Source organism: Numenius arquata, chromosome 18, assembly GCF_964106895.1.
Source record: "Numenius arquata chromosome 18, bNumArq3.hap1.1, whole genome shotgun sequence".
NCBI classification, from domain to species: Eukaryota; Metazoa; Chordata; class Aves; order Charadriiformes; family Scolopacidae; genus Numenius; species Numenius arquata.
This window is the reverse complement of record NC_133593.1, coordinates 443,445-470,961: the sequence shown is the minus strand read 5'-3', so window position 1 is coordinate 470,961 and position 27,517 is coordinate 443,445. Positions and strand designations below refer to the sequence as shown.

At 58.8% G+C, this 27,517-nt stretch overlaps 2 protein-coding genes across 2 annotated transcripts in view; one reads left to right on the top strand and one right to left on the bottom strand.

Moving 5' to 3' along the window:
- Positions 1-14,046: 14,046 nt before the first annotated feature.
- Positions 14,047-16,538, top strand: FZD9 (frizzled class receptor 9). Its single transcript, XM_074160494.1, has 2 exons — positions 14,047-15,853; positions 16,172-16,538. Exon 1 carries the CDS (start codon positions 14,047-14,049, stop codon positions 15,796-15,798), a length of 1,752 nt encoding a protein of 583 aa, XP_074016595.1. The 3' UTR covers positions 15,799-15,853; positions 16,172-16,538.
- A 3,566-nt stretch (positions 16,539-20,104) lies between these two features.
- The window catches only part of BAZ1B (bromodomain adjacent to zinc finger domain 1B), a 50,209-nt gene continuing 42,796 nt past the window's right edge, over positions 20,105-27,517 (bottom strand). The window contains exons 16-19 of the mRNA XM_074160802.1: positions 27,128-27,246; positions 24,671-24,822; positions 22,894-22,997; positions 20,105-22,289 (exon numbers count right to left, since the gene is read on the bottom strand). Coding sequence (XP_074016903.1) covers positions 21,923-22,289; positions 22,894-22,997; positions 24,671-24,822; positions 27,128-27,246 — 742 coding nt within the window. The 3' untranslated portion in view covers positions 20,105-21,922. The remainder of the gene's footprint in view (positions 22,290-22,893; positions 22,998-24,670; positions 24,823-27,127; positions 27,247-27,517) is intronic.

Sequence of the window (27,517 nt, the reverse complement as noted above, 5' to 3'; positions counted from 1 at the left end):
CACATGGGAACCCCCCAGCGGGGTTGGGGATGCTGGAAGGTGCTCCAAGTCTTGGCACCTCTGCTTACAGTCTGATCTCTGCCTTGGGGGCTGGCCATGGGTCTCCTCCCCCAGCACAGGCTGTTGGGGTGGGAGATGCAGCTTCCCCTTCCCCCAACCTCCATGGGATGCGTAGGGCAGCTGAGCCTGGGACGGGACAGGGGACTCATGCCTTTTTATTTTGACGGCTGGCTCTGAAAGTCAGCGGAGCGGAAACCCCTCGGTGCCGGCAGCCGTGGCTGAGCCCAGCCGGGCACAAACGCGCTGGCTCGGGCATGCTCTGCTCCCCTGGCCCCTCGTTTGTGTTGGCACAGGCCGGCGAACGAAGCCAGTTTAATTGGCAGTTGTGCTTGTGGCCAGGGTGTTATGAAAAGGTTTTCTGTCTCCCTCTGTAAGTTACCCTGAATATGTTTTCACTCTTAATATAATATTCACTTCATTATTAGCTGAAAGAGGCTCTTTTCAGAGAGCGCTTTTTTTTTTTTTTTTTTCCCCTCTTCTTCCAAAAATATATTAAACAGCCCCTTCATGCAGTGCTGCACTGAGGGCAGGGATTGTCTGCCGGAGGGGAAGTGAGAAACCCGACGGTAAATGGGATTTACACAGAAATTCCTTTCTTCCCCAGCGTGCCGGCGGCCCGGCAGTGCCCAGCTGAGCGGCTGCGGGTGATGGAGGAGGCATCCATTGCTGAAAGGGTAACTGGGGGTGCACTTGCCTTCCCCCCCCCCCCCTTGCAGTGTGGTCACCAAGGGGCTTCCCCCCCCCCCAGCAGAGCAGAGGCTCCCCAGGGGCTCCTGGCACCTAGGGCTGGCATTTCCAGAGGCAAACCCATCCAGCAGAGTCAGGGAGCCCTGCCTGTGCTATGCCGGTTGCTCGGCTCCTGCCGACGTTCAGTAGCAAAGGTGTTTTCAGCATCTGCAAGGTTTTGGGAGTTTGTGCTCTGTTGGGTGGCTTTGGGGGCATCAGGTGCAGCTGGACCCTCACCTTGTCATCTCGCTGTGCCATTGCTCTTCTGGGCTCTGCAAAATCCATAAGGTTTTGTCTCCAGCTTTGGGAAAAACCCCGTGAGCTGCAGGAGCAGGGAGCTGCTTCTGGGGATAGTCTCGCACACAGAGCATCCAGCCTGGCTCAGCCTTTGTGCTGCTGGGGAAACAGCTCTGCTTCCCTCTGAGGAGCATCCACAGCCCGGGCAAGCCCTTTTTTTGGTTGTTTGACATATTTGGGTTTTGCACGGCCGCAGCCCCTGAGCTCTGTATGTGTGTGGGGTGGCAGGAAGCAGCCGTGCAGCCCCCGGTGTCCTCGCTCAGGTGTCCTCTGGGCCGGGCTGGGTCAGGCTGGTGCTGCCCTTGGGCTTGTGCCGTCCCCTCAGCCCCGGCTCCAGGAGCTGCTGTTTCTGGGGCTGCCCAAAGGCAGCTGGTCACAGCGTGGGGGTGACTGGCTGGGCTGGGGCAGAAGGGACTCCTGGGCTGGCACTTGCGCTGCTGCCAAGGGGTGCTGAGGTCCCTCGGGACCCTCTGTTCCCTGCTCCGTCCCTCACACATTTTCCTTTTCCCTGAAAGCAATGTAAATACAAATCCCTCCCTCAGCAAGGCAGGTGGCGGTGGGACGCCTTCCCCCTGCTCCACTGCCACCATTCCTGCCATCCTGCGAAACGCATTAGGGCTGGTGCCATGTGCTGATGAGTATTCAAGACCTGGCCCTAATTGGGAACAATTAGCAGTTGTTTCAGAAAACGTCCATAATGTATGTCTGTTTACTGTGGTTCCCTGGGGTCAAGCACTGTCTGATGGCTGACATAAGCTTCCCCATCCGCAGTGGGAACAGCAGCCAAGGGGATGCTCCCTATGGATGATGCAGCTCTCACTTAAAGATCCTCTTGGGAGGAGTCTGGCTTGTGCAAGTCTGAGCCCCCCCAGCCCCTCAGCCGGCCCTGCTTTCCCTCTCCAGTGTCTGTTCCCACTGCAGATTCCAGCAGGTCCCTGCTCCATGGCTTGCTCAGATCAGGCTGTCAAGGGAGGTCACGGAAACACTGGTGAAGCTGGATCTGGCTGATGCCACGCCGGAGCCTTGGCTCCTCTCCTCCCTCCCCTGTTCCTATCGTGGCTCTGCCCTGCGGGAGTTTAAGCTGCGCAGGATGCTGCTCTGAGTCAACCAGATGCCAAGGACCAGGCCCATAGCTGGAGGGGGACAACGGTGGTAGAGAGTGCTTTGGGTGGTGGGGATCTTGTGCCCCAGTCACCGACCTGTGCCCCAGTCTGTGGGGCAGCCCCCCAGCCCGGCACCCCCAACAGCTGGGGTCCTGTTCCCCTGCCATAGCACAGGGCTGCTCGCCCCAGCACTGGCAGGAAAGTGGGAGCTCTCTCATGTTCCTGGACTCCTTTTTTCCAGCTTTTGGGAAAAGGTAAATCAGACCTGAACTGTTTTTTCAGGGTCTTGCTGGTCTGTCCCCGCCCTTCCCATGCATACCTCATGTCCAGTGTACCCCAGTGTCTCCCCTGCCTCGTCCCCAGTAAGGAGCATCCTCTTGCATAAAGCCCGACAGGAACCATGCCCGGCAGAAGGTAGTAGAGAAGGTTGTGGAGTGGACAAAAGGAGACTCCAAATTTGCTTTAAAATAGGACTGTAAGCTGAGAGTGGGATCCTGACCCCGCTGGGGACGGAGAAGTGCTGGGTGTGCTGCCCAGCATGGTGCAGGGGGGGACGGTTCCCAGCTCTGCTCCCTGCAGCGAGGCCGGAGGGGGGAGATGCTGGTGCTTCCCTGGCCTCGCATGCACCAGAGGTGCTGCGTGCTGGTGCGGCTGGTCCTGAACGTGGAGGTCACGAAGGCTGGAGCCGATGTACCTACAAAGGACCCAGGCTTGGAGCGACACAGGGAAGGGTGGATGGGGAAACCACAGGGGCTTTGCCAGCAGCGCCAAGCCTTTGTTCATAGAATCTTAGAATGGTTTGGGTGGGAAGGGACCCTTAAAGGTTTCTCATCCAACCCCTCTGCCATGAGCGGGGACATCTTCAACTAGACCAGGTTGCTCAAAGCCCTGTCCAACCTGGCCTGGAATCTTTCCAGGGATGGGGCATTGACCATTACTCTCTGGGCAACCTGGGCCAGTGTCTCACCACTATCATTGTAAAGAATTTCTTCCTTGTATCTAGTCTAAATCTTCCCTCTTTTAGTTTAAAGCCATTACCCCTTGTCCTGTCGCTACAGGCCCTGCTAAAAAGTTTGCCCCCAGCTTTCTTATAAGCCCCCTTTAGGGACTGGAAGGGGCTTTAAGGTCTCCCCGGAGCCTTTTTTTCTCCAGGCTGAACCCCCCCCAACTCTCTCAGCCTGTCCTCACAGCAGAGGGGCTCCAGCCCTCCCAGCATTCCTGAGCACTGAGCACTCCCTCCCTTTGAGCTCTGGCTGCTCCACAAAACCCTCAGTGAGCCCCAAAACTCTCTTTCTGCAGCTTGGGGGGCTCAGGGTCCCCCCCCCGCTGCAGTGTTAGGGGGAGCAGGCATCCCGGCTGGGGTGGGACGCCAGAGATGCCAGGAGCTGGGCAACCTGTGGTCTGTGAGACGAAGGGGCTGAGGAGGAGGAAGGTGGTCCGGCTGCTGGGGAACGGCTTGGTTTTCCATGGCCTCACATTTTCCTGTGCTGGAGAGTTTACAGCGAGGGTGTGAAATGCAACATCCAGAAGGGGAGAGAGGGCGGAAGGGGAGTGGGGCTGGTGGGGAAGGGTTTGTTTGGCTGGGGTGTTTGAGACCTTACTTGCCTGCCACGGCAGGGTCTGTGCTCTGCTGGCAGGGGGGTGGGTGGAACATGGACCCACACCAAATCCCCATGGCTTTGTGGAGCTGCCTGTCCCAGGGAGGATCGGGGAGGGGGTTTGGTGGGAGGCAGGGCAGCACCACAGGCAGAGCCCTGCCTTCCCTTCCCGGCTCCCACAGGACAGGCTGGGAAAGCTTGGAGGGTGCCAGGGGACACCCCAGGCTAGGGAGGACAGGGCCGGGTGCAGGTTTGCTGCCATGCTGCAGCTCCCTGCTGTGCGCCTCAGCGAGGACATGCAGCCATCCCAAATCTCTTTTGCCACCCAAGGCCACCCATCTTGTCATGCAGACATTCCAAATCCCGCGTGGGCACCTTGTTGCTGCTGCTGGGGGGGTTCTAGCAAACTTGGCTTTACTGGGAGCCATGACCTGGGTGCAGAGTGGCTTGAACCCATCCGAGGGGGCACCGGCTTCTGCCCTTTGCACAGCCAGCAAGACGTGTGGGCAGCCACAGGAGTGTGATGGGACATGGTGGTCCCTCAGGCCAGTCTCTGCTGTGTACCTAGAGGCAGGTTTGTTTTCCAGTCCTGGTTCTCAGAAGTATTGAGGGCTGACGGGGCCTTCCGGCTCTGCCTGCCATCACCAGCTCCCTGCCCTTGGTTCTTTGCCCATTGGACGGGATTAGGGATGGAAAAGGGGAAAAAGATAACTCAGGGGAGATAGGGACAAGGCAGAGAGCAGGAACAGGGAGATTGAACATCAGGGGAAGAGACTCAGCTCAGTTTTCATCCTCTGCCACGAGGAGATGGACTCTTGTCTCAATCACAATCTTTCAGCAGTGCAAAGATGCCCTGCCCTGTCTTTAACCCTCTCATTCTTTCCTCTTCTCTCCTGTCCTGTCCCCACAGCCATCTCCGTCTCTTCCCTCCTGCAGGGCTATGGGCTCAGCTCAGCAGCAGCTCTTCTGCCTTCACCGTGTCCAGCAGAAGCAAGCATTTCATGCCAGTTTGGGGAAATCCAGCAGTACCTCAGGAGCTGGGACCCATGGTGTGGCACTGCTCTGGGACAAGGTGTCATCTCCAGATATTGACCTCCCCGATAAGAGCGAGTGAGCCCTTGCCCTTCCCCATCTCCAGCGACCCGGCACGTGCCCAGAGGGTTGGTGCCATTTGCAGGGGTAGGAGAGGGACCAGCTGGGGATGGGGATGGGGATGGGGATAGATCAGAGCCGTCCCACAGCCTACCCCTGGCACTGCTGGAGGAGCCTGGAGGGTGGGTGACCCACCTCACAGACTTGGTGACACATCAAAAAAGCACCTTTTCTTAGCTCAGGACTCCTGCCCAAATGGCAGGAGTTGCCAGCTGGGGCGAGAGCCTTTGCTGCGGTCGCCTGACCTTTAAAGAAAGGTGGTTGGAGAAATGGAGGGAGCAGAAATCCCTGAAAGATTATTTGTTTCTCATGAACTATATTTAGGCGCCATTGGCAAAACGCAAAAGTGCTGAGTTCTGCTAAATAAATACGGGAGCTTTGTGTTTTTTTCCCCCAGAGGAGAACAAGATTAGTAAGTGAACGGTAAATAGTATTTTTGTTTGACATACCTGAGGGTTTCCATTCCAAGTGCTGTCTTGAGCTCTCGATGCTGTGATGCCGATGATGGACCTAAAGCAGCACTGCCCCATCTTGTGAAAATATTTTTTGGAAAAGAAAAGGAGGCAGGCGTCTTACCCACCGTGCTGCTGCTTTTTTTGTGTGTGTTAATCTTTGCATTCTTGAGTATTTTCATAAAAGTTTGCATATTAGGATGTTTTTAGGCTAGAAGTAGGTCATGCTGGTGCCACTTCAGTAGCAAACTCCTTCCCCGGTGGGACTAACACCCCCAGGCTTCTGCCTGCCTGCACCCACCAGTGCTGCCCCGGAGGCACAGGGTGCCTGGGCAGCCACAAGGGTCAGGGTGGTCCTTGGCTGGTCTAAGTGGGGCTGCGGGGGATGGTGAGGAGGTCACCTCGCTTGTCTGGAACACACTTAGGTCATCTTGGGTTTAATTCTTCACTGTTTTGGATTCACCGAGCCTGAAGCCCATCTCCCCAAGGGGTCCCACTGGCCTCGGGTCTGGACCTCCCAGTGGAGGGTTTGCGGGTGGGCTGTGGGTGGGTGCCAGGCAGGTGAGGGGTGTTTGCTGATCACTCTGGGGTGTAAGAGCCCATCTAACTGGCCAGGTGTGCTGAGGAGCAGAGTGACTGACCAGGAAACACCCGTATAGACAAGAAGTCCAAAGCCCGCAGGCGGAGGGAGGCAGTGGGACAGAAGAGCTCCAGATTCATCTTGAACAGAGCAGAAAGTCTATTGCCCCAAAATTCAGCATTCCCTCCAGCTGGCTCTGCTGGAATATCAGTGTCTGTCCTGGGGTAATTCAGGTCCTTATTGCAGCAGCTCGTCTGCAGTAGCTTTTCTCCAGAGAGGGCCAAGTGGAGGTTGCGATGGAAATCGTTGCACAACAGCAACATCCTTGTAAGCATATTAGAGACGCGGCTGAAGAACTTCCCCCTGGAGCTGCTCCTCTGGCCAGGTTAGAGATGATGGTCTCATAGCGTGCTCCATGTGGAGATGAGAAGATGCAGGGACTCAAGGAGGAACCAGGTCAGGGAGGAGGATACTGATGGTTTGTCAAGAGCGAGAAGTGACCCAACCTTGGGTAGGAACCATCAGAAAGAGGACTGTGACCTGAACATGGACTGATTTGGGGCCTGGGAAGAGAAGAAGAAATGCAACACGGTGTTACCCAGCGCTGATGAACTCTGTCCAGTAACAGGGAAGAGGACAGTGAGATCTCAGGTATGTGCAAATACTCAACCAGACATTGCAAAGACGGGGGAGCTTCAGCCTGGGCTCCCCCAGCCTGCTCACTACTCTTGGTCCAAACCTTGCTGGAGAAGTTGAAACCAACCCAACCCAAAAGCACTGGAAATGCCGAAATTCTTCCTGGACCACCCTGATAAGTCCATGCAGCTTGGAGGAAGGCATCTGCATCCATCTACCGTGGCTGTGCTGGACCTTGTAGTGAGCACAAGGTTGACCACAGCACCAACGGTGTTGACAGCAAGTGGGGGCCAGCTAAAGGCCCCCTGTGGTGATGGGGGTACCCAAGGGAGGTGACAGTGCCTCGAGATTGCACTGGAGACCTTTGGTTTGATTTAGCAACCAAATGGGCAGCTTGGCCCACTCAGTAGTATGTTTAAACCCTTTCCAGCCAGTTCCAGTCCTCTGTCTCTGCTGCTGGGGCAGCACAGCGTGGGCTTGGGCTGGGCTCTGCAGGGATGCTCCTGCTCCCCAAGGGATGCTTTGCCTGTGTCCCTGCTGAGGTCCAGCCTGCGAGCCCACACCAGCATGAACCGCTGTGGATGTGCTTGGCCTGTGGCAGCAGAGCAACACGTGAGCCACACACAAGACCAGGCTGGGGACGCAGGAGCTTTCTGCCAGCCCATGTGCAGTGCTGGCCTTGGGGCTGGCAGGGCTCGAGGGTGCTCCCACACTTCCCAAATTGCATGGGAGAAGGTTTGTGTTCCAGCAAAGTAGTGGTGCTGGTGGCCAGGGTCCGTGCCTGGCACAGCAAGCCCCTTGTCGGGCACTTGCCGTGTCCCTGGGTTGCGGAGCTGCCTCCTGGATTGCGTTTGCTGGGATTTGGGCTGCACCTTGGAGAGACACAAGGGACTTGGCGCAGACCAGGGCAGCACAGATGTCCCAGGGGGCACAGCCACCCCGGGGCATCCCAGGACCCCCCCTACTCCCTCCTGGAGTGCTCCCAGCCCCGGTGCCACGGGACTCGGCCCGAGCCCACGTCCTGCCTGGCTCCAGGCTGCCCCATGGTTCTCTCCTTCGCCTCTGGATCGTATTTATTTATTTATACGGTGAATGTAATAAAACTCCAGCAGGAAGCGGAGGCGATTCCCTGCCATTCCCCGCAAGCCGGCCCTGGGCTGGGGTGAACAAGGAGGCGCATTGTGCAGCACAGACCTGCTGCCAGCTCCGAGTCGTGCGCGGGGCCGAGGGGCGAAGAAAGGGCCGTGTGTGTCTGTGCCTGCACCGGGACCCAGTGCCAACACCCTCAGCGGCACCACGGGATGGCGCGTCCTGGGGAAGAAGCTTCACTTTCGGGGGCCAGCGGGGCTGGGGATGAAAGGGCCCCTGTGCTGGCTTGGGATGTTGTCTGGGAGTGCCACAGAGCTGGCTTCCAGCACAGGGTGCCTCCTCTGCCCATCCTTGGGCTGCCAGGAAACAGGGGTGGGCACCGAAAGTCAACTGGGGGGCAGATGGTTGCCCCATGGCCCGGTCTGGCAGCTGTATGACCTGCTCTTCCCAGGGCTGGGCCAGCTGGGAGGGAGCTCCAGCCCTTCACCTACCTCTGTCAGGCAGCTGCTGCAAACTGCAGATGCTGCCATCAGTAGGGTCGAGAGTGAATGCCTGCTGCTGGACTCACCTGGGTCCTGTCCTCCCCCCAGAGGGGTCTGTAGGAGTGAGCGAGGTGGCTGGGGGCAGGACATGGCTCAGTCCAGCTTTCTCTCTGATGGGGAAGGGTACCCCACGGCCAGGGGCATGTGTCCCAGCCCCCTCAGAAGGCTGTAAGCAGCCCGTTGTGCTACCAGCTGTGATGCCAGCTGCGCTTGCCAGCTAAAATACTGCAGGGGAGATGGAGGGGGGGACTGCCAAATGTCTCCACTTGTTCCCTTGCTAACCAGCTCCCCACTGTGCTCCCAGGTGGGGCTCCCTCGGGACCCCCTGTTGCCCTCCTGCCCTGTCCCTTGAGACACATGGCTGCACCTGATCCCCATCCGTGTGCTGGTCCCTCGGGCTCCCAAGGCTCTTGGGGGGTTGGGAACATGCCCCGTGCCATGTGTCTCCTGCCTGCTTCATGTCAATGCTGTGTTGATGGCAGCGTCAAGGCCCAGGGACCCTATGGCGGTGGCCAAGAAGGTGGGCTGACCAGCAGCAGGACTGTCCCTCCATGCCACCCCCAGTTTGCACTGGCCACAGGGTGCCCATGGCTCCCCCCGCTGCAGGGTGATGAGGCTGCAGAGAGGATCTCTGGGGAACTCGTGTCACCCCATGTCCCTGAGCCTTGGCCACAGTGTCCCTACACTAGACGGAAGTTGTCGCTGCAAACACATGCATGGGACTCAAGGCCAGGCAGTGACCTGGGGAGCTCAGGACACGGTGCTGCCTGGGGGATACTGGTGTCACCCCCCACCCCAGGATGGCTGGGGGACCCCACCAGCCGGTCAGAGACCCCAGGAGGTGATGATGGGATGGTGGGGATAAGAAACTCTGAGCTTCTGGAGGAAATGTCTCCACAACCCCCTCAGCGGTGGGGCAGAGACGTGGGCGCTGCTGCCTGTGAGTGGGCAGGTTGTGCTGGGGACAGGCAGGGACATCGTCGCCAGGGCATTCAGGAGGTTTCCTTCCCCAGGATGGTGGGATTGGGTCAGGCCCTGGCAGAGGGTCATACTCTGCAGAGCCTTTGGTATGGCTGGGGATCATGCCAGCCCCTGCTGTGCCAGCCGGGACACTGGGAGCGCAGATGGCAGTGGGGTGAGAGACGGAGGGGACAGTCCTGTCCTTCAGGGGACATGTGCCAGGGTCTGGGTGTCTCAGCAGCAAGTAATGGGGTGTCAGTGCCTCTCTGGGGGCCAGCGGGAACCCCCAGGACACCAGGACATAAGGCCAGGGTGCTCAGTGCTGTGCCCATGGTGCCATCCCAGGAGTGGGTTCCCTGCTGGTGACACGCTGCAGAGCCCCATGAAGCCACCAAAATAGCTGCAGTTGAGTGTACAGTGAGTGAGGCTGGTGATTCTCCTCCACCAGGGTTCTTGCTGCTAAAATTAATGCCAGAATCAGGGAAGAAATGGCTTTTTCCTTATGTTGGCATTGGCTGGGGCTGGGCAGGAGCTGTGCTGCCTGTTCACCCGTCTCCTCCTACCAGCGTCAGGTTTCTCTGTTTGTTTTTTCAGCGTCTGTCCCCCCAAATCCCCATCTTCCCACCTATCTGCCACCTGCCTGTGGTGGGGAGCCTGGCAGGGCACAGAGCATCCCTTGCCCCATGGCATGTGCAGTCTGGTGCACACACGGGTGTGTCTGCATCAGATGGGACCATGCCCAGGGGTAGGAAGCACTGAGGCTTCGGGATCATTCCTGCTGATGCACAGGAAGGTGCCCCAGGGAGATGTCGGCCAGGGCAGGAGGCAGCGACCCCTCCGGCCGGGTGGGTGCCAGCCTGTGGCCCCACGGGATGCCTGGCGTGGGGTGCTCCCAGGATGGACCCCTCCACCTGCTCGCCAGCCCATCTGGCCCTGGCACTGGCATCCCTTTGAAATTAAACCCACAGGCCTTTCACACCAGCTATTCCTGTGAAATACTTCAGGAAGGGAAAATTATCCCCCCGGATCCCTGTGGTGCTGTGCCATCACCCTCCCTCTGGGCTGGCAAGGAGAGCCCAGGGTGCTGTGGAGCCCATGCTCGCTCCTGGGCACGGTCAATGGCCTGTCCTTGCTGTTTGGGCTCTTGCTCCCTGCCGCGGGCCCTGCCTGTGAGCCTGGTGCTGGGGGGAGCTGGGACCACCGAGGGTCTGCGGGCTCAGCAGGGCAGAGCCTGCTGGGCAGGGGGAGGGCAGCATGGTTGGCACCTGGCCCCTCACCTCCCCGCAGCAAGTCCTGCCTGCCCAGCAAAAGCTCAGTGGGATGGTCCCCTCCCCTGCTCCATCACCTTCTCCCCAGCCCCTTCTCCCCCCCCCCCCCCACTTCTATCACCCCCTCCTTGGCTCCATCGCCCTCTCACCAGCTCCATTGCCTCCTCCCCAACACCAGCCAGGGCTGTCCCCACCACTGGTGCCAAGGGGGATCCCCCAAACCCTGCGACCCTGGGAGGACCCATCCTTGGGGGGCCAAGAGTAGCATTGCTGCAGCCTCTCTTTACCCCAGGGCGGCAGCGGGGGCTTTTTCTCCAACTGTGGCCCTTTCTGCTCTCCTTCCCCCTCCCCTCGCTGAGCGCTTGCACAGGTTTGCAGGCGCTGTTGACGGGAAGAAAGGAAATGGGGCAAAGCTGCTGCCAGGAACCACAGGCTCCCAAGCTCCTGCGATATGGCCCCGCTCCGCCAGCCTGGCCGCTTCCCGGGCAGGAATTCTGTGAGCCCTTTCTTCCAGCTATTGATATTGGATTCCCAGCCCAGGGCTACTTCCAAGGCCGTAAATCTGCTGTGTTGCTCTACCTGGTGTTCTTGTTTTCACTGCGAGGCTTCCAGACCTGCTGGAGATCTCGGCTTCTGTGCATGGCCCCGATGTCCCCATCCCGGTGGTGAGCACCATGCTGTCCCCTCCCCGGCGTACCCCAGGGGTGTGCGCACAGGTGGGCAGATCACTTCCCAGCAGTGGTGCAATGAAAGGGCAAGATTTGGCCAAGGGGTGGGATGGTGGGGCACCCCCTGTTACCCTCCTGCTGTAGGTGGTATTGAAGTTCTGGGAAGGGCTCCATGGGTCTTTTGCTGTCCCCACTGCAGATCCCCAAGGTATGGGCAAGGCTTGGACATCCCATGAGGCGCCCAAGGAGGGTGCTGGGGTAGAGGGGAGCACCCCAGGGTGCCACCCCAGGGTGCGGGGCGGAGGTGAGGGGCAGCCGCTCCTCTACATTAAAAGGAGCCCCTTGACTCTGAAAATCCACGTGTTGCTCTTGGCCGGGCTGCAGCGACTCCTGCCAAGAGCAACAGCTTTACATATTAAAGCAAAATTAAATTAAAAGACATTTATTTGTGCGTTTGCCACTCCCCTATCCTCCCATCTCCCCCCCCCCCCCCCCCCCCCCCTTAACCCTTTGCAGCCCAGACAGCAGGGTTGGGAGGTACAAGGGCACCCACGGAGGCAGCCCAGGATAGTGGAGCTGGCAACCCGGGGTCCCATCCAGCCCCTGCCCATGGGCCCTGCCATGCCCCCCCCCACCCAGAGCCCTCGCTCGGCAGCCACAGCTGGATGCAGAGACATCTGGGTGCTTCCAGGTGCTGTTTCCAAGCTTTTCTTAGCAAATGGCTCCCTAAAGACTGGCAGGAGCTGGGCTTTACGGTACCCTGGAGTGATGGCAGTGCCACCCTCGGGTCTCTCACCCTGCACAGGACATGCATCCTGGGGCTGGGGAGGTGGATGGGATGAGAGACCCCAGGGAAAGTTCCCAGTACCTTGCGGTGCCACCTCCATCCCAGCATGGCTGCCGGCTCATCCATGGGTGATGATTTGCCCCCAAACCTGCACCACAGCACAAAATACCCCAAAGCAACCCATTTCTTAGAGTGCAAGAGGAGGAATGTGGCCTTAACCCAGGTGTGAAGCCCCCTGCAGATGGCTGCTGCTCCATGCCACCCGGGCATGTGTTTCTGAGATACCCTGGAGCTGGTGGGCAAGGGGACAAAACCCCCTCCAGCACCCAAAATAACCCCAAATAACCCTTTTCCCAGGGTCCTGGAGTCGGGTGAACAGTCGCCCTATGCTAGAGGGAAATTCCAGGGCAACGGCTTATCTCCCGCACCGTTACAATAACCGATAAGCGGCTCCCATGGAATTTCCTTATAGTGCCGAATTGGGGATGTTTAAATAATGTATGGCTGGGGTGTCAGTGTGTAGCCGGCGATTAGGAGCCGCGTTGACAGGTTGTTATGTTGTTACTAAATAAATCGCAGGGCTGTGGGAACGCCTGGGGATGGCGTGGCACCCGGACCCCCAGGCGCCAGCCTGTGCCTGCAGCCGGCAGGCGCCGGGTGCTGGTTCTCCGGACAGGACCCTGCCCGAATTGGCCCCGGGACGGCTGAGCTGCTGGTCCCCCCGCCCCGTCACAAGCAGGTGCTGGGGATGGCACAGAGCACCCTGCACCGATACCCCAGGGCCAAATGTGGGATTGGCAGCTCCTGGGCACGGGGGACAGGTGGTTGCATCCTGTGATGGTGGCATGGGCAGCAAAGCCTGTCCACAGGAATGCTGGCACCCCCAGCATGTCTTTAACGCTGGCCTGAGCACCCTTGGCTCCTCCAGCTGGGCACCCCAAGCCTCCCCGTGCCCCCAGCACGGGTGACCTGCCACCCTGCAAGTGGGGCACCAGATTTTGGGGACTGGCATCCCAGCTTGGTCATGCTGACTTGTGTCACCACCTGGGAGCTGCCCTGGCCTCACACATCACCAGTGCTGTGTGGCATTGCTGTCCCCCGCCCATGGGCACAGGGCACCCTGCCCTGCTGCCAGCCCTGGGTGACACCTGGGGACAGAGGGTGCCAGGCAGCGATGTGGCTCTCCCAGCCCATGCCGTGGGTGCTGGTGCTGAGCCACTGTCCCGACATGGCCCTCGAGCCCCATGGGCACCATCAACTGGGTGCGCACAGCTGCTCACCCCCGAAACGCCACTGTGCCACTGGGAGTGGGCCAAGGTCCCCTGATGGGGTTGGGAGACCATCAAGGCCACGCGTGTTCCTGTGCCCGGGCGTTGGGAGGTGCAGGGAGCGTGCACACGTGTGTGGGGTTGTGCACACGCGTGTGCCAATGCACACGGCTGGCCCCCTGGGCGTGTGGGGCCGCAGGGGGTGCCGAGCCTGGCTCTGTGCCTGCGTGTGCACGCGTGTGCACGTACCCCCCCGTGTGCCAGCAGGGCTAGGGGTGTGTGGGGGGGTCAGGTGCCGCGCTGGGGTGTTCACCGGCGGGTGCCCCCCGCCCGCGGTGCGGGGGTGGGTGCCGCCTGCGCTGCCGTCCAGCCGCAGCCGCGGGAAGGTTCCCGGTGCGTCGCTCTGTACTGGTCCCGAACGCGGGTCCCGTTCCCGGCGCACGTCCCGGCGCCGGTTCCAGGTGCGGGCTGCGGCTCGGTTCCGGCCCGGTGCGGCTCCCGGTGCCGGTCCGGTGGCGGCTCCCGCCACCGCCTCGCCCCTCCCCTCCCCCGGAGAGGCGTGTCCCCCCGGCCCCGCCCCGGGGGCGTGTCCCGGTGGGCGTGGCGGGGCGCGGCGGGGCCGTCCCGGGCGCTGCGCGGCGCGGCGCTGCCGGGGCTCGGCGGGCGCGGGGCGGTGCGGGGCCGCCGCCGCATGGCGCGCGGGGTGGCGCGGGCCGGGGCCGGGGCCGGGGCCGGGGGGAGCAGCCCCGGCGCGGCGCCGCCGCCGCAGCAGCAGCAGCGATCGGCCGGCCCGGGGGCGCGGGGGCGGCGGGGCCGGGCGATGGCGGCGGCGCTGTAGCCGCGGGGGCCGGGGCCGGGCGATGGCGGCGGCGCGGCTGCGGGTGGCCCTGTGGGTGCTGTGGCAGCTGGCGGTGGCCGGGCGCGGGCTGGAGCTGGGGGGGCTGGAGGGGCCGCGGGGGCGGGCGGCGCGGTGCCAGCCCGTCGACATCCCCATGTGCCGGGGCATCGGGTACAACCTGACCCGCATGCCCAACCTGCTGGGCCACGAGAGCCAGCGCGAGGCCGCCCTGAAGCTGCACGAGTTCGCCCCGCTGGTGGAGTACGGCTGCCACGTCCACCTCCGCTTCTTCCTCTGCTCCCTCTACGCGCCCATGTGCACCGACCAGGTGAGCGCCAGCATCCCCGCCTGCCGCCCCATGTGCGAGCAGGCCCGCCACAAGTGCGTCCCCATCATGGAGCAGTTCAATTTCGGCTGGCCCGAGTCGCTCGACTGCGGCAAGCTGCCCACCAAGAACGACCCCAACGCCCTCTGCATGGAGGCCCCCGAGAACGCCTCAGCTGCCGAGCCCCACAAGGGCCAGGGCATGCTGCCCGTGGCCCCCCGGCCCTGGCCGCCGGGCACTGCTGAGGGCCGGGGACCCAACGGCCTGGGGGCCTGCGACAACCCTGAGAAGTTCCAGTACGTGGAGAAGAGCCTCTCCTGCGCACCCAGGTGCTCCCCCGGGGTGGATGTCTACTGGTCCCGGGAGGACAAGGACTTCGCCTTCATCTGGATGGCCGTCTGGTCCACCCTCTGCTTCGTCTCCACCGCCTTCACTGTCCTCACCTTCCTGCTCGACCCCCACCGCTTTCAGTACCCCGAGAGGCCCATCATCTTCCTCTCCATGTGCTACAATGTCTACTCCGTGGCCTTCATCATCCGCTCGGTGGCAGGGGCCGAGAACATCGCCTGCGACCGGGAGAATGGCGAGCTCTACATCATCCAGGAAGGGCTGGAGAGCACGGGCTGCACAATCGTCTTCCTCATCCTCTACTACTTTGGCATGGCCAGCTCACTCTGGTGGGTTGTCCTCACCCTTACCTGGTTCCTGGCTGCCGGGAAGAAGTGGGGACACGAAGCCATCGAGGCCCACAGCAGCTACTTCCACATGGCCGCCTGGGGCATCCCAGCCATGAAGACCATTGTCATCCTCACTATGCGGAAGGTGGCGGGGGACGAGCTCACGGGGCTGTGCTACGTGGGGAGCATGGACGTCAGCGCTCTGACTGGCTTCGTCCTCATCCCCCTCTCCTGCTACCTGGTCATTGGCACCTCCTTCATCCTCACGGGCTTCGTTGCCCTCTTCCACATCCGGAAGATCATGAAGACGGGCGGAACCAACACGGAGAAGCTGGAGAAGCTGATGGTGAAGATCGGGGTCTTCTCTATTCTCTACACCGTCCCGGCCACCTGTGTCATCGTCTGCTACTTCTATGAGCGGCTGAACGTGGATTACTGGAACCTCAGGGCCCTGGAGCGCGGCTGCCTGCACCTCCCTGGCCGTCGCGCTGCCAACTGCTCCTTGGAGGCCTCGGTGCCCACCGTGGCCGTCTTTATGCTAAAGATTTTCATGTCGCTGGTGGTGGGCATCACCAGCGGGGTGTGGGTGTGGAGCTCCAAGACGCTGCAGACCTGGCAGAGCCTGTGCAACAGAAAGCTGGGTGTGAGGACGAGGGGCAAGCCCTGCAGCGGGGTGAGCTGCGGGGGGGTGCACTGCCACTACAAAGCCCCCACGGTCATGCTGCACATGACCAAGACGGACCCGTATCTGGACAACCCGACACACGTCTAGAGCGGGAGCTGCCCCCTCCCCGGGGACGGCGCGCCGGGGGAAGCCAGCCTCACGGGTAAGGGGCAAGGGGATGCCTGGGGGGACGAGGGCAGGGGCTGAGCGTCGGCAGGAGGGGGGACGCACACTGGTGGGGGACGGTGAGGCATGTGGGACCCTCCTGGCACCACTCGACCCTGACAAGTAGCTGCTTTTTCCTAGGGGTTTTGTTGTTGTTGCTGTTGCCAAATCCAGTGACTCTTCTAATGCTTTCTTTGGGAGGGGGGGGCAGCGGGGATGGGACAGGGAGGGAAATAATCCAGTCCGTGTTTATTTAATTCTGTAATTTATTTTAGACTTTTTTTTTTTTTTTTTTTTTTTTTTTTTTAATCATTAGCTGCGAGGAATGGAAAAAACAATAAACCCTGGATGTGCTATTTCAACCGAGCCTGGTGCTGTTTGGAGGAATTTGAGGGGCTTGCGAGCGGCCCTGCAGGACGCCCCCAAAGCTCAGCGGGTTGGGACTGTGCTCCCTGTGGCGGGTGCATGCGGGGCCCGAGGGGCTCTCCTGCCATCAGAAAGAGGGGCAGTGTGCTGGACCAGGGTGCCACCAGCTGCTGTGGGAGCGTGGTACCAGGGGAATTCCCCCCGTCCGGCTCCCCCCGGTGCTTCTCTGGTATGGGTTCTGTCACTCACTGCCTCCCGGCCGGGGAGGAAGGTTTTCCTGCGCTGTCACACTCATGAATCATCTTTTCTGTTCCGGGCTTTGTAGGTGATTTGTGCTGGTGCCATCAGTGCCGGGCTCGGGCAGGACAGGCCGGGAGCCAGGGTGATGGGCTGGGGGCGCGGGACCTTGGGGCAGAGAGGGCTCAGCTTTGATGTCCCATGCAGGACTCTGTGATGCGGGTAATGGAAACTTCTGGGCAGCTTTTTTTATCCCTTGCTCCGGTTACAATCCCAGCTCGCCTTCCCCATTGTCCGGAGGGAAACCCAAGCCTCAGCTGATCCTTGCCGGGGCCGGGGTGCCAGATGGGCAGTGAGTGCCACCATCCTCCTGGGCAGGGTGGCTCTGCAGGACTCAGCGGTGGGGGCTGCTGCCCACCCTGCCCCAGACACCTTGGTGGGGCGCGGGGGGGCAGCTCGTCTCTGCAGAGAGTGTGTGGGACTGGTTTGCACCCGGGGGTGTGTTTGGTGGGTGCCCAGTGCCAGGGTGGGGGGGGAGATGGGCTCTGCAGGCAGCATGCGACCTATGGCAGGCAGGGGGCTGGAGCAGGGACAGGGGGCAGCCCTAGTGATGCTGACTTGTCCATCATCTAATTGCCCATTAATTAGCCAGCGTGCAGGCTGGGGCAGTGCTGGGCCCCAGTAAGGGTCTCTGGGGCCCCTGTCCCTTTTACCCAGGCAGCAAGAAGCCGGCGAGGGACCGTCCTTTCAGCACGCAAATTAGCACCCGCTGCCCGCCTGCACCCACAGCCCCCGGTCCGCCCCCCCACGGTGAAGGCCTGGCAGCTCTGAGCCCCGGCAGGAGCCCAAGGAGAGTTGTGAGACCCCCCTCCCTGAAGTGATGGTGGCGGCAAGGGCTGGGTTCGGCAGCCCCTCGCCCTCCACCGGGGCTTTGTGCTGCCGTGATTGATGCGGCGAAGTCCTTTCATCCGCCCCCTGGCACCCCCGGGACGGCGGGGTGAAGCTGAGTGACTGATATGAGAAAAGCCTTTGCCTCCCCTGGGAGCCAGCACAGCAGCTGAGGTGCGAAGGTGCCGGTGGCAGGGCGGGGTGGGGGGACACCAAGGGGCTCACGCCTGATTTGGGGTGCTGGGAGGCAGGCATGCCCCTGGTTGATGGCAGTGGTGGTACCAGGGTAGGGACACACCCCCACCCCGGACCCCCACTGCTGGGGGGGGGTGTGTAGCAGCCTCATGGGCTCCCCCAGCTGCCACAAGAGAATTTGTTTGGGCAGATAAAAAGGCCATGACCTGGGGCAGGAGAGTCAATATTGGCTGTGGGACAGGCTCCAAAGTCCAGGGCGGGGAACAGGGCATGGTGCAGGGCTGGGGGTGCCCAGGGAGGGGGGCACGGCCCTGTCCCTCTGCCAGGGATACAGCCTGTGTGCCGGACTCCCCCCAAGGTTGCAGGCAGGCTGAGCCCTGAGCCAGCTCGGTGCACCTTTGGCTCGCAGGTCCAGCCTGCGGCACAGTGATGGTGCCGAGGTGTGTGCGTGTCGCAGCTCATGGCAGGGACAGCCCGCCCTTGAGCACCTTGGCTCCTGCCAACTGCCTCTCGGGCGCTGGCCCAGATCACCAGGCTCCCGCTATTGGGCTGTGGTGGAGCCACAGTGCCTGACCACCACTCACTGTCATCGCCGGTCGCCCGGCCGACTCTGCTGGAGGCATCCAGCCCCGAGACAGCTTTTCCATGGAGCCAGCCCCAAAGCAGAGCTGCCCCTTGAGAGGGCACTGTGCAGGGGACACCGCCTGTCCCCATGTCACAGCCGCTTTCAACCCTGTGCTGGGGAGGCTCAGCTCTCCCCTGTACCTCCCTACCCCAAGCTCATCCCTGCAGCTCGTCTCCATCCTACTCGGTGCAGCCCCACAGCAGCCGAGTCCCCGGCTCCAGCAGGGCTGGGACAGAAGGGCTCATCGCTGCCCCATCCCTGGGGGGGCAGCCCCACAGCTCGGGCACTGCTGCCTGCCCCCATTGCCAGCAGGAGGGATGGATGCAGAGGCTGAGCCGGAGCTTCCGCTGGGCCAGAGTGGGCTCAGGACACCCACAGCCCCGGGCCAGCTCAGGAGGGAGGGGGCCGAGCCTCATGCCCCCCAGCACTCCCTGAGCCGTGGCCATTATTCCCCCTTGCATCCTCCAGGTTTTGAGCTGCAGAAGGAAAGTCGCTGTGCTCTAGGGAAGTGCTACAACTCCCAAGTTAGCCAGACTATTAATTGGTTGATGGTAATGAGAAAGCCGATGGGGGACCAAGCTCAAGACTCCTGCCCGCTGCAGCCCCATGGCCTCCCCTGGGGCTGTGCTGGAGCCCCAGGTGCTCCCCAGGGAGTGTCACAGGCCAGCCGTGGTGACACAGTGGGTGCAGCCAGGCCAGTGAGTGTCCCCCAGTCCCTGGTGTCAGCAGGGCCACGGCTGCCCGCCAGCCCCGCACACCGCCTGCCAGGCGTGGGGACAGCTATTTATAGTCCCTGCACAGGACTCTAGTGCCATGCCGGCGCTGCTATAAAAAGCAAGGCTCCGAAAAGGTCTCGAAGCAGATGCTGGTGTGAGGTCTCCATGCTGAGGCCTGGAAACATCACAGTGTGTGTCACACCCCCATTGCCCCAGGTCCTGTTGCAGGCCCAGCCACCTCTTGTGGAGAGGGGATGCATCTTCTGTGGGGAAGCAGCACCCGTCCATCGCCGAGAGCCTTTGAGCCCTCAAAACTCATCAGGGGGTTCCCTCAGCCCAGCAGAGGTGGACCTGGCTGGAACACTCCCAGCTCAGTTTCTGAGCAAGGAGAACAATGAAGACACCCAGGAAACCATCACCCTCCAGGCAGTGCCAACAGAACTTTGGTCAACACCTTTGTTTCACAGCTGACGGGTTGTATATCAGCACCAGTCCATCGCCTCCTCAGCCCCTGCTGCCTTTGCAGCTCGGTCAGAGCACCCAGCGTGTCCCCGTTGGGCTGCTGGGGACCAGGATGGTGGGTGGGAGACACAGCAAGGTCCCTGCTGAGCTGCAGCTGTAAAACACACATGACCGAACCGAGGAAGGCACTTCTGACGGCTGTGCAGCCAGGCAATGCTGGGGTGAAGGAGCAGAGACATTTCGGCTCCACCATCACCCCCTTGTATTCACTTCAGGAAAGCTACCCAGTGCCACCCAGCATGCTGCAGTATGAGGACAAGCGTCACACTGGCAGCCTGCAGGAGACAAGGGACTGAAAGGGGTGACCAGCGCGTCCCGCAGCCAGTGAGCCTGGCCAGGGGCAGGAGGAGCAGAGCCCTGTCCCTGGATGAAGAGGGCCAGCCCCGAGCAGCCATGGCCAGGCCAGCAGAGCTGGGGAAGGGGGTGTGTGAGGGCAGCGGGAAGGGAAGCAGGACCCAGGGGCTGGTACAAAACCCCGGATCAGAGCACAGGCGAGCAGCCCTCCAGCCGCACTGACCTGGCCCAGACTCGCTGGTCCCAAGCCCTCAACTCCGTGTTCCCTCTGGAGGCAGCGGTTTGATGGGGACCCCGGGGAAGGCAGAGGCGAGACATCCCCGACGGTCCCGCACAAGCACAGGGGGCCTGCAAAGAACTCGCTGCAAGCCAGTTTTACAAACACAAGTACATAATGTTTATTTTTAAGCTTCCAATTTATTACAAGTACAGCCCTTAGCAGACCCCCCCCCCCCGCCCAATGACATTTATTTTTAAAAAACGTACAGTTCCAAAGGTTTCACCGTGTAGGACCTGCAGAAATTGTTCTCTATGAACAGGACAAAACGAAGCCTCTGAAGGGGACGTGCGAAATACAAAAGTCAGTGCTATTCTGTGGGGCAGGGAGCTGAGGCTGGGGAGAGGGGAAGAGGGAAGGGCCTGGAAACCTGCCTCCTCTCTGCAGCCATCAACAGTCCAGAACTGAAACAAATACCTGTTAAAAAAAAAAACAAACAACCCACCCACCCTAAAAAGTTCACAAAGCTCGGCTGCAATTTTTAATCGATGATTCTTTTCTTCTCAAATCACAGGAGCTGCAACAAGCTGCTTTTGCTTTTCTGTTACAAACCAGTATAGAGCAGCCCCACGGCTGGTTTGTTCCAAATTCAAGATTTCAATAATAAAAAGTTCAAGCCCTGATTGTATGATCAAAACCTGTCATGAGGGAGAGGGTGAGGTGATGAAAAAAAACCCACACCCTTTTCTCAGAGAAAAGGCAGCATCTCGGGCAGCAGGACCCTGCTGGGGCCGTGGCAGAGCAGCCTCCAGCAGGATGGGGCTGGTGGGCCGGTCCTCGCTGCGCTGGGGGAGTGCGAGGGAGGTGAGCCAGGGAAGGTATTACTATAAAACATGGTGATAGCGCGGCTGGAGAGGTACTGGGAGACCCCCCGGCCACAAGTCCCCCAGTGTAACTCCAGCTACTGTTAGGAAAATGAGCTTTAAGAGGGGGAAAAATATAAAGCAAACACGATTTCATATAAACTGTACATGTGCCAAAGCAAGACAACAGTATCTTACAGGTGTTCTTTGTACAAGATCACAGCTAGAAACAAGCCACTTTTAACTAGAAAATTAATTTAAAAAGTTACACAGACCATGTTTCTGCTGCTCCCCTTGCCCTGGAGCTCCGTACAGGGCCTGCAGAAAACCATGCTCTCCAGTATGCTTCTGGCACTCAGGTCATCCAATGGGCTACATGATTGTGTGCTGTTCAAGGTGAGCAGGGAAGCCAACCCACTCCTCTTCGCCACGTACACGTGAAGAGCTGTGCTCTTTGGAGTGCAACCTCTAGAGATCGCTCCCCGAGAAGAGAGAGAGGGGAAAAGCAGGAGCACCTCAAAGCCAATTTTGTAGGATGCTGGTGAAAGGCATATCTCCATAAATGTAAGTGCTCGCTCGCCCTATGCAGCCCTTCACTGGGGGCTCAAAATTAACACCATATAAATATATACATACAAGAACTAGCAGCCCATTGGCCTGATCGCAGCCAGTTCTTCCGTAGAGCAATATGATCCCTCCCTGTACTAGCTCAAGGCTGGTTTCACATCGCAGGCAGCAGACGCAGAGGTCCCACCGCGCTCCAGCTGCTCACAGAGGGGAGGAAGTGGCTCATCCCAAGGAAGCCGACAGCACCCAGGCTGGAGAAGGCTTCCTGCTCCCCTGCCCAGCCAGGCTTTGGCCAGGCCTTCCCCTCCCCTCCCACCTTCCCCTCCCAACAGGACAGACTCATTCAGAGCTTTGTGGATTTTGCAGGAAGCAGTAAATCGTCTCTGCTCACTCAATAGATAACAAAATACTTGAGGAAATTGCAGAAAAATTAAAAACTTGGACAGGCCAAAGGGAAGGCTGGATTAACAGAGAAGTGCCTGCTGCTTCCCAGCTCCCTTCGGACAACCCATCTTGCCGCCCAACAGCACCAGAAGGCCTGCTCCAGCTCTGGCTCTCCCCCCAGTCTCCCCATCCCTCATTTCTTCCTTTTCCGCCCCCGGGAATGTTCAAGGGGCTCTGACTCACTGTCCCCTTCTTGCTCCTCCAGTCCCTGGCACCTGACAGAGAGCTTCTTGCATTTCCTGCGTGCATATGTGTGGCCAGGCAGGTGTTTGTGCACCATGTCAATCAAACACTGTTCCGTCTTCTCCACACAGGACAGTACGTGACTCTTGTTCTGGTTGTAGCACTCGGCGTTGGAGAACACTTGCTTGATGTCGGAGAGGAACTCCTGCACCGAGCGGTAATTGCCACAAGAGCACTTGCTCTGCATAGTCTGGAAGTCCATAGGGTTGCTGATGACCTCAAAATAATCTTCGGCTTCCTCCGTGGCCACTGGCTCCCTGCCGAACAAAGAGCCACAAAGACAGGAGGAGAATGATGGCCCCGGCTGCACACTGTGCAGAGCCACAGAGGGGTGAGAATCACCCCCACCCCCTTTGCTGCACCCCCCCTGCATCCCCTTCCCCCCCGCCCCATAACAAACCCAAGCAGCACCTCAACAGCGCTACAGACGTGTCAGACCCACGGCAGCCATGGCACAGTGACGGGAAGGACAGCAGCGTGTCCTTCTGCCCAGAGAGCTGGCCCAGGCACTGGGACTGGCACGTAGCAGGTACGGCTGTGCCTGTCACTGCCCACATAGCGCCCTGCAAACCCTGGGGGCTGCAGAAAGCACCCACCCCGGCCTCCCCTCTTTGGCCCACAGCCTACCACCCTGCCACACCACCTCAGAAGGGCCCCACGTCTTCAGTCCAGCAGAGGACTGACAGCGTGTGGTGGTTTCTTCTGGAGCAGCCTCACTCCCTTTCTTCCCATCTATAACTTGCTTTTGAGCCCCCGGTTTGGCAGCCAGCACGCAGGTCCCGCAGGAGGACAGCATGGCCAACCCACACCAACCCACTGCCTGCGGCCAGTCCTGCGCCCACGGAAGCCACCTGCCCTCACCTGAAGGGCCAGCTGAAGCGGTACTTGATGAGCTTGCTGAGGATTTCCTCACACTTCTGCAACTCGAGGTTTTGGCGACGTGCCATCTTCTTTGTTTGAAGGACCTGCCCACACAAAGGATGCTGTTAAAAGAAGGGGAACCACTACAGGCTTTAGCGTTCAGCAAACAGTTTTGAGGCCAGAGAAGCTGGTTCTTAACAGAACCTTTCAGTCTTCTCACTTACAAGCTAGTGTCTCAAGGGGCAGGGATACATAGTACTGCTGCAGAAACAAAGTTCAAGTCTTTCAAATGCAGCCATCTTTCACAATAATCAAGAGGCAAACTACTCTGCTGTGGGACCTTTGATAGTAACAGCCAAGACATGCAGTGGCAGCTTGAGTTACAGAATGGGAGCCCCATCCAGAAGCTCCGATGGGAATAGCTCACACACAGCCTGCCTTTTCTCCGGGGGCGGTAAGCTTTTTCAAGATCAGTTCAACAACAGCACGGTCAAAACAAGCAGCCAAAGAATAAATGACAGCAAATGGAGAGTGTATACTCCCTCTCCCTGCCTCCTCGAGCCCTGGCAGACAGCACACGAGAGGCAGAGAGCACTGGTGCTGCTGTACTGACCCTGCAGAGCCAACCATGCCATTTTAAATACCAAAGAGCAGCTGATACCTCGAGCGCTGCTGTCCTGTACGCAGGCTGGACACAAGGTCAGCCATTTGCCGGGGACCCACAGCAGGTCAGCCACCAGCACAGGGACATCCCCGCAGCCCTGAGTGCTCGGCTCGCAAGGCATTGCTGCTGAGGGTACATCAGATGATGGGACGGCTCCACAACAAGGGCACTATTCCTGAGCCGGTGCCGGTCTCTTCCCAGGACAAACAGTAAGTGCAAGAGCCCCAGCACAGTCCTCTTCCCTAAGTCAGCATTTTGCAAAGACCCCGACCCAGCTGTTCCAGTGAGACTGTCCTCATTTGAATATCCCTCCAAGCCCATGCTGGGCTTGCTGGTTTGGTTGCTCTGCAATCTGTAACACAGACCAGCTTGAAGATCCACTAGCCAGTGCCTCCACACCCAGCATCAGAAGCAGTGAGCCCAAAGACCACGATCAAGAGTGCTCAGGAAGAGTGGCAGGACACACCAGCACTAGCAGTGCTGCTCAGTGGACAGATGGCAGATCTAGCAGGGGCTTGTGACGTGCCCATGGGGCTGGAGTATCCTCACGTATCCTCTGTGGTGTGTCCCTCCCCAGGACAAACAGCACAGCATGCTGCAGTTCCACCCTGCCTAGCAGGCACACACAGGATTGCTCTGTTCAGGAGCATAAGGTTTTATTCTTTAAATGTCAAGTGAAACTTAAACCACCCAAATTATGTCCTGGAAGTTGGGGAGTGACCATACGGACAACAACTGTCAGAAAACAGCCAAGGCTGGGGAGCAAGGGTCCAACATTGCTGGCATTCTCTGACCATCCAGGAACCCCTCAGTCTCCCCACCTCTCTGCAGAGACATGTGAAGACTATTTAAAACCCTTTTAACAAGCTGCAGGCTGCCTGCTACTCAAGGGGGACAATGTGTGAAAGCGGCTGGGGAAAGATGCCTGGCATATCTGTGCTCCGTTTGTACCGGGCCCTTAAGGATATGCCTCCTTTGTTAACCCGCTCCTAGCCCAGCCAGGGCTTCACAATATGATTCAGGGTATTTCTTTGGGAAGGGGAGGATGCATTACACCTGTTTCCTTTATAACTCCTGATGTGAGCAGCCTCGGGGGAGCAATTTGGCTCTTACCAGCTCATCAATGTCTGCTCCGTTGACAGGCGGAGCCCGCTGCCTTGGTCCCCTGGCAGGGTGCAGCGACTGCTTCTTCCTTTGGTGCCTTCCTTGCCTCGAGGAGTACATGGCTGTGCTCTGCTTGCCCCGGGCTGCCTTCCTGGGTCTCACTGAAACATATAAGCCATGGGCTTAGAGGAATGAATTAACCTGGAAGTGGAGATCACAAGCCCCTTGCCCAGCTGCATGCACCAGGCAGACCCTCGCTCCCAGCACAGAGGAGCCAGTGAGCACCCAGATACTGCAGCGATCCAGCTCCTCGTCAGCCCGTCCTCACCCAGCACACTCTCAAAGCAGCCACTGCCATCTGGCAACAGCTTTCTGCTGAAAGGTGGTCACACGCCACCCAACAGCACCAGCAGACTCTCCAGCTCTGAGGGAGACCTGGGAGTTCCCAGTCCCTCTGCTACAGGTAGGGCTTGCCCAGGGCTGTAAATGCAAGCCCCTCTGCCTGCAGAACCAAGCGCTGAGACCCTGACACACCAAGGCTGGAGGGAGGGCAGGGGAAGCAATGCAAGGACAGACAGTTGTCTCAAATGTAACTGCAACATCCTTTCTGAAAGACCTGGGAGCAGAAACTTGCTGTTTGCCTGGTTTCCTGCTGCCCCTTTGCTCCTCACCACTCTGGGAATGGGTGCTTTTACGAGCATTTACAAGAGCCCCACACAGCGGGATAAGCCAGTTGTTAAGCCCCCCTGAAAAGTGTCGAGTTTCTGCAGCCGGGAGCTGCTCCACGTGCTGCCAGTGGGAAACAATGGGATTTTATTCCCCGAGACCGGGGCTGCTGCATTACATCCCACAGAAAGGCACTTGCCTTAGTCTGCCTGTCAGAGCCTCACACTGATGGAAATGCAGGCGTGCTGACGCGCTCCCTCCTCTTAAGTTTCTCCCATGACCCCTCCGTATCAGGAGAATGTGTTGGTTTTCTTCCCCAGCCAAGCTCCTTCCACCTGGTCACACGTCCTTCAGCAAGCTGTATCCAGTGCTTCATCTGGGGCCTCTAATCCAGCCCTGGCCAATAAATCATCCTGCCGGGCCCCCCGCAGGAGGACTGTGTGTCGGGGCAGTGGGACGTCTGCCTGCTGTTGCTCTGCTTGTGTGTCAAGCGTGCGGCACGTGTTAAATGTCTGACAGTCCAACATTCTAGGTTATATCCCTCAGGATAAACGCCACGAGGATTAATGGGACTTCTCTATTAAAACAAAAGTTTTCCACAGTGACCTTTCCATGTTAATGCTCTTTAAAACCAGGGGTTGCATTTAGCGCTTTATTTTTAGTGACTGTAACCCTCCTTTGCTATTGTTTGGAAACCTTGGCTCAGCTCCTGACTTGGCCAAGCAACACAGGCTGAACACACTCCAAGTGTGGACATGGATACACCACAGAACAACAAGCAGCATACACAGCCAGGGTGTCAGTGAACATCCCTGAAACCAGAATAAAGCAGGGGAATCAGGACTGATTCTAACCATTCTATGATTCTGTGATAGACCTGGATGGAAACCCTTGAAAGAACAGGGGATAATCTTTTGGGTCCCACCATCTGCCCTGGTTAAGATACTCTGAAGTTAATTTTAAGTCAGTCAAGGGCATTTTGACAGAGCGCAAATGCTGGCAGTGTGCCATTCCAAGATTGATCCTTTCAGTGAATCAAGTTGCCCAGATGAGACTGAGTCAAATTCCCCTAAAAAAAAAAAGTGGATACACATACTAAGAAGTGGTTAAGCAGAGAAGCAGTCATTGAGAAGTCTAGAAAATGCTATTTTATTCACTAAGCTGCCCAGGAATGATCCAATTATGCATCCGGAGTGGTCTCTGTACACAGCCAAAGGGTGCTGGCAGCCCAGGCCACATTACACCTCGAGTACTGTCCCTTCCCACAGGAATGGGCAGAAAGTGCTAGTCCTACTACTGGAAAATGCCCCCTTGCCAAATCACTAGAAATCCTGCATTTAAGAGGTTATGAGCCAGTGGGAAGGGAAAAAGCAAGGAGAGGGAATTGTAGTTAAAGCTCCACAAGCATCTATTAGGCACCCAGTCTACCAACAAACCCTGTAGGCACAGAGACTGCCAATACCAGTAACTGAGAATGCTGTTGCCTCACCCTGCCCTGGCCGCCTTGCAGCACTCTTCATGGTCCCAGCAGCGTCCCCAGGGGAGCAAGTGGGCAGCGAGCAAGAGCTCACTGCGGTTTCAATCTTTGCTGGTGCTGACCCTACCACAAAGAAAAGAGAGTTCGCTCCAGCTCCCCAGGTAACGTACAGCACCACCACAGCCTTGCCCTATGACATCTTTTCAAGTAAGAACCCGCTCTGTGCGAGGAAAAGCACAAGTCCCACATAGTGTCCATCCTTTGGACACTGAAGGCAGAGTCGAAATATTTTCTGTTACTTTCCTGCATGGTCAAAGCCTTACATTTCAGTCCAGCAACTTCATAATCTTCTTCCTCTTCTTCTTCCTCCTCAGCATCTGGTTCATCAGAAGCTTCCTCACCTTCTCCATCTTCATCTTCAACAGAATCCTCTGCATAGTTCCTAGAGTAAGGCAGATAAACACATTTGTTGTACCAGAGCCTGGGCATCAGAGTCCCTGGGCCCTCTGTACCGTTTGTTCACAGGCAGAGACTTGCTGAGCACCTCCATGTAAAACAAACATCAGTCTCAAGCTGGAGCAGCTGCGGTACTTCAGATAGTATTGAGTTGTAGCTACAGTTAAAGGACACTTCCTTGCACATCTGGGCTGAAAATCCCCAGCAGCTGAATCTGTATATTTTTTTTTCCTGTTCTAGGCACCTTGGCCACGTGA